The sequence below is a fragment of the Doryrhamphus excisus genome, chromosome 21, assembly GCF_030265055.1.
Source record: "Doryrhamphus excisus isolate RoL2022-K1 chromosome 21, RoL_Dexc_1.0, whole genome shotgun sequence".
Taxonomy (NCBI): Eukaryota; Metazoa; Chordata; class Actinopteri; order Syngnathiformes; family Syngnathidae; genus Doryrhamphus; species Doryrhamphus excisus.
In genome coordinates, this window is record NC_080486.1 from 12441393 (window position 1) to 12446569 (window position 5177).

General features: G+C 47.2%; 1 protein-coding gene across 1 annotated transcript; it reads right to left on the reverse strand.

The window, feature by feature from the left end:
* Positions 1–78: 78 nt before the first annotated feature.
* LOC131109227 (membrane-bound transcription factor site-2 protease-like) lies at positions 79–4266 on the reverse strand. The gene is made up of 11 exons (XM_058060972.1): positions 3784–4266; positions 3383–3531; positions 3092–3230; positions 2909–3012; positions 2711–2838; positions 2123–2241; positions 1866–2046; positions 1705–1802; positions 1427–1622; positions 1231–1306; positions 79–1113 (listed from the first exon to the last, which is right to left on the reverse strand). The coding sequence occupies exons 1-11, from the start codon at positions 3856–3858 to the stop codon at positions 891–893; spliced, it is 1488 nt and encodes a 495-aa protein (XP_057916955.1). The 5' UTR covers positions 3859–4266; the 3' UTR covers positions 79–890.
* Positions 4267–5177: the final 911 nt, after the last annotated feature.

A 5177-nucleotide genomic window follows, 5' to 3' on the forward strand; every position in this document is an offset into this window, starting at 1 on the left:
AAGTTTAACCTGTTGGTCGGGGGTAGAGGCGGGGAGACAACAAAGCTGGAGAACTAATCTATACATCTTTGTCCCCTGTACAAATGAAACCTGACAGACTTTATTTTTCATCATCTCCAACATCAACACAGTGCAAGACAATTACAATTATACAATCACTAGAAAGGGGGAAGACTTCAGACAAGGATTCTATCCATCCATACATACATTTGTGGGTATGCTGGAGCCTATCCCAGCTGTCTTCGGGTGAGAGGCGGGGTACACCCTGGACAGCCAATCACAAAGCACATATAGACAAACAACCATTAACACCTCACATTCATACCTATGGACAATTTGGAGTCGCCAATTAACCTAGCATGTTTTTGGAATGTGGGAGGAAGCCGGAATACCCGGAGAAAACCCATGCACGGGGAGAACACATAGAGAAGCCCAGTTGGTGGTAACTTCAGATTAATTTCCCTTTATTTTCCTCTTTTGGTGCATTTTAGGTTGATCCTGACATGTTACCCAAGTCCAATATACTTAAATGTAAACATCTAAACATGCTAAATCCCATCGGTTTCACTTTTTGTTTAGGGCTTGTGATGCAAGTGATCAAAGGCAATTGAAAAGGGGGGGGGATGCTGGAGCTGAAGTAATTCCCCTCCTGTAAATCAATGAATTCCCCAAAATGAGACATTGACACACATTAACCACGTCCACATCCTTCCATACAGCAACTGCATTTAATTCACACATGTGCTTCTCTTGGTTTGATGCGGTAGTACTACAGTATAAAAGGCAAACCTGGGGGCTGCTGGGTAACGTAGTCTCTTCACAGTATAGTGGTCCACACGCTAGCATCAGGTTTTTTTTTCGTATTTCCACATAGGGACTGACCATCACGGCTACCGCGCCGTGACCATCCACAAACCCAGCGCCACGTTGGCGGCCAGCAGGGCACTCCCGGCCAGCAGCAGGAAGAAGCCGATGAGCTCGCGCTTCTGGCGGTCCGTCACCACGTTGACCAGCGTGGCCTCCAGCAAGGCGTTGAGCATCCACTGGCCGTCCAGAGCGAAGCACGGCACGGAGTTGACCACGGCCAAGGCGCCTGACAGGGAAAATACATACCTGGGAGGCAGGATGGATAAGGACTACAAGCTGAAACTATTAGTTATTATTATTGGCATCATTGAACACAAGACTACAACACTGTAACAACATTTATAGAGGCATCAAAAAGGATACTTGCAGAATGTCTCCAAGAAGACAGGCAGGTCCAGGTGGAGGAAACCAAAGCGGGGCACAAAGTTGGTGAGACTCACTGGAAGAAATAAAACATAAAAGAGGCGGTTTTGACGTTGTCAGGATTATGTAAAAGTTACTTTGTGCAGAATTTTGGTGCAGATCTGGTTGATCCTAGAGATCTTAATAAATAAATTACCAGCGTGCTGAAGATGCGGCGGGTACCCCACAAACAGCATGTGTGCGGCGGGGGGGTGCGTGACCCGGATGAAGCGGGTCTGGTTCTCCAGGGAGGGCGTGACGCAAACGCTGAGGCTGGTGCGAGAGTCGCAGTCGCGGTCGCTGCGACACACCTGGGTACCCGTCACCATCTTACGCACCGGCATGCAGGCGTACTGCACGAGAGCAAAAGAGACACAGGAAGTGCTTAATAGGGTGGGCGGAGCTAATGTTATTGCTTGCATTAGCGTGTGATACCTCTCGTTCGCGGCTCTGCGGTTTGATGTAAGAGAAGCAGAGGTCCGTCAGGCTGTTGTTGCTGCAGCAGTCCATCGTGCCATCCAGGCGCTTGAACGCTAGGCAGAAATATCCAATCAGGGTAATGATATTTTCCCGATTAAGGTGAACCTTACACGCACCTCGTCCGTGGGCCCAGCTGGGCTGCAGGCTGGCGGCGGGGACGCAGTATCCCGTCTGCGGCGTGTGAGAGAGGTGAGACAGGCAGCTGTGCCAATCCTCCACTCCGCTGACGGGACACTCCTCCAGGGCCGTCACGATGTCCCCCACGGAAAGGCCCCGCTGTCCATCGGCAGCTGAACCCTGATGCACACACACATGAAAACATGCTAAGCAATTTTAAAAAGCTACAAAATCAGTTGTAGAAAGTAGAACTAACCGGTGCAACCTCAGTGACCAGAGCCCCTACGCCGCTGGTGTATAAAGGGAACAGGAACAGCGGCAACAGGAAGAGGAACGCCAACGCCGCCACACACAGCACAAAATTGTGCCACACTCCTGGAAAAAGAAAAACAATAAAGGGTGTTATTTGTTTAAAGACATATTTTTAGGTTGAGGCAAGAGCAGATTTGCGTCTTGGGGTAAACAAAGCATTAAAGTTGCATCACATGCCACCGCGAGAATAAATAATAAACACAATCAGTGTGAGGAACACGCTGAGAAAACCTCAGCTGTGACCAGAAAGGATAAACAAACACGGCGGGACATGGAGATGTGCTTTGCTGCCCTCTAGTGGCTGCAATAATATACACTCACTGGTTCATTAGAGTCTATTGATGTAAAAATGAATCATTTCCATACAAAATAATGCTGAGTTTTGATTGACATTGTCAAAAAGGTATTAATTTAATATGATGTTCGTGCATTGCCAATATTCCTGGATTAAATTTGCTTCACGGTAGGCCGGGATGATTTGATGGTTTGAGGATTGAGTGAAAATAATCCACTTAATGGGGTCTGCCCTCACCGGCGCAGAAGATGCGAAGCTGCTGTGTGGGCGACACGATGTTCAGGTGTGTGGTGAAGAGGTCCACGAAGGCGCCGGGATAGACCACAAACACAAACATGCCGAAGCCGTTCACTCGTACTTGCTCCCTGCAGGAACACCATATTGTAAACTCAGCAGAGGCATGTCGGCGCGGCGTTAACACAAAAAGCTTTTTACCTCATTGCTGCCACCGCATGACCCAGCTCGTGGATGACACCGCTGAGCAACAGGGCGAGGAAGAAGTACGCCAGATGACTGGTGGGGAGGTTGACGCCGGGCACCTGAAGGAAAACATCTATCAGCTAGTTTGCACACCCAAGAGAAGAAACATGGTGTCCAGTGTGAGCATGACATACGTACCACCACCTGCAGAGCCTGCTGGGCGCCCATGCGAGGATTGTCGGTGGTCATCTGGGCGAGGGTCTGCTGTAATGTTTTCACCAGCAGCACCACCGACACCAACATGGCCACCAGCCCAAACACCAGACCACTGTTGAACCTGGAGGAGAAAATGAGGAGAAATACTAAATTCGCTATTTTTTTTAACCACAGCTACTCCTGTTGGATGTTTTTAATCACAATCTCAGAATGGCATGACTTATTTTTTAAGCAAAGACTAGCATTTTTGCAGTCATAGAGGATCTTGCCCACCACAGGTAGAGCGCTCGAGGCCGGATGCGCGAGCAGTACGCAAACAGTCTGTTGAACATGCAGGTCTGCCACCTCAAGTGGAAGGGGGACAACATCAGACCTCGTCTGGCCAACCAGGACTCATAGCTGATCCGGTGTGTGGGCGACGACTGCAAGAGAAAGCGAATAAAATTATTGCCCATCCACTTTAGCAACAGTGAGGTGTCAGTCTGGCTTTATAGCCTTATATAAACTTGGGTGACACAGTCAAGGACAGTCAATAGCAGTGGATTGATGCTAGCTAGCAGCATCCGTAGCCAGTTAGCACGTCAACTATTAGTACAAACTGCGCTTTCTGTAGCAATCGAAAACATTAAAAGCCCTTAGTAAACTCTCAAAATGAATAAAGTAAAGTGTTTTACCCTCAGCAGTGTGTCTGCGAGGTACACAGCACTCCAGGCTGCCATCACGCACACTAGTAGAGACACGGGGATCATGGTGCATCAGCTCCGGGGATGCCGTCGTCAACCACACTGGAATGCCGCCATCTCTCCAAGACACCCGCCGACCGCCGGATGTAAAGTTGCCGAACACGTCTTTAAGTTTCAAACATCATTCGTTAAAATAATGAATGTTTCATCCAGTATAATGAGAGGGATATCACAGATTGAATACACTTCCGGACAGCGTCGCGGGTTTTGTTCTTCGTGTATTATAACGATTAGCTGCAGACAGAATAGCTCGCTACTGCCATCAAGTGTTTAACCACAGAAGTGCAGATGCATAAAAGTCCTGTAAAAACATGCAATGACGAGTAGACAGCTATACATTGGTTTTAAATGTACATAAACTAAAAACCCTCAATATACCTGGGATTTTGAAAAACCTCACTGTTATCCGGCTAGTAAAATGTATACTAAATGTACAATAAAATGTACCTTGTTGCAGTAGCAGTGCATGTACGAGAAGAATTGGACTCTTAAGCGTATTTGCAGAGGAAAAACAAAACAAGTAAAATACAATTACAAAACACAACATTACAAAAAATTATCCTGATATAAAAAAATGTCCTGGTTATAAAAGTTCCTGGTTATGATGGTGGAACAGCAACTCCTCAGAGAATATGAATCAAAAGAATATACTATGTAGATATATGCACGCAAAGAAACACACACACTTAAAATTCATTCTTCTTTTTAAGGGGTGCTGGAGGAGGAGCACTGCATCCCTCCGAGCCAATCAGGACAGGCGGAAACAGGTCAGGTAGTTTGGAGAACCTGACAGCGTGCAGGCAGGGCACGGGCACAGCCAAGAGGTAAGAGGGCAGTCACACGCCATTCACACATTTACCTGCACTATTGATGGATTTACCAGGAATGTGCATGTGTGTGTGCATGTGTGTGTGTGTGTGTGGACAGGTTTGAGTGTGTGTCAGTGCAGAAATAGGGCAGTGCCATTTTTGTCACCAACCTCAAGAGCATTTTAGGTTGTGTTTCTTTGCAGTCCAAAGAGAATGCTTCACTTAAATCAGCACTTTTTTCAACCAAGTCTGGTGTTGCAGTGAGTTGTTCATTCATCAGAACATTTTACTCTGTTTGAGGCTCACCGAAACAAAAACGGAAAATTCAAATGAAGGCGAGTCAAGCACAGTGACACTATTTGACTATGCTGTGGTCCGTCTCTGAACGCGTCCGTGTGTGTGTGTGTGTGTGTGTGGGGATGGAAAGCAGGTCCCTTCCGTGTGTATCGCTCGTCTATTTATAGTGAGAACAAATCCCAGATATGAGAGGAATCCTGCCACCACTTAAAGGCAGGA

Coding starts and splice junctions, on each gene's coding strand:
- LOC131109227 (XM_058060972.1), bottom strand. CDS start 3,858: ATGATCCCCGTGTCTCTACTAGTGTGCGTGATGGCAGCCTGGAGTGCT. Junction 2,242..2,710: donor GCTTCGCATCTTCTGCGCCG/GTGAGGGCAGAC, acceptor TTCTTTTTCCAG/GAGTGTGGCACAATTTTGTG. Junction 1,803..1,865: donor CAGCTGGGCCCACGGACGAG/GTGCGTGTAAGG, acceptor ATTTCTGCCTAG/CGTTCAAGCGCCTGGATGGC.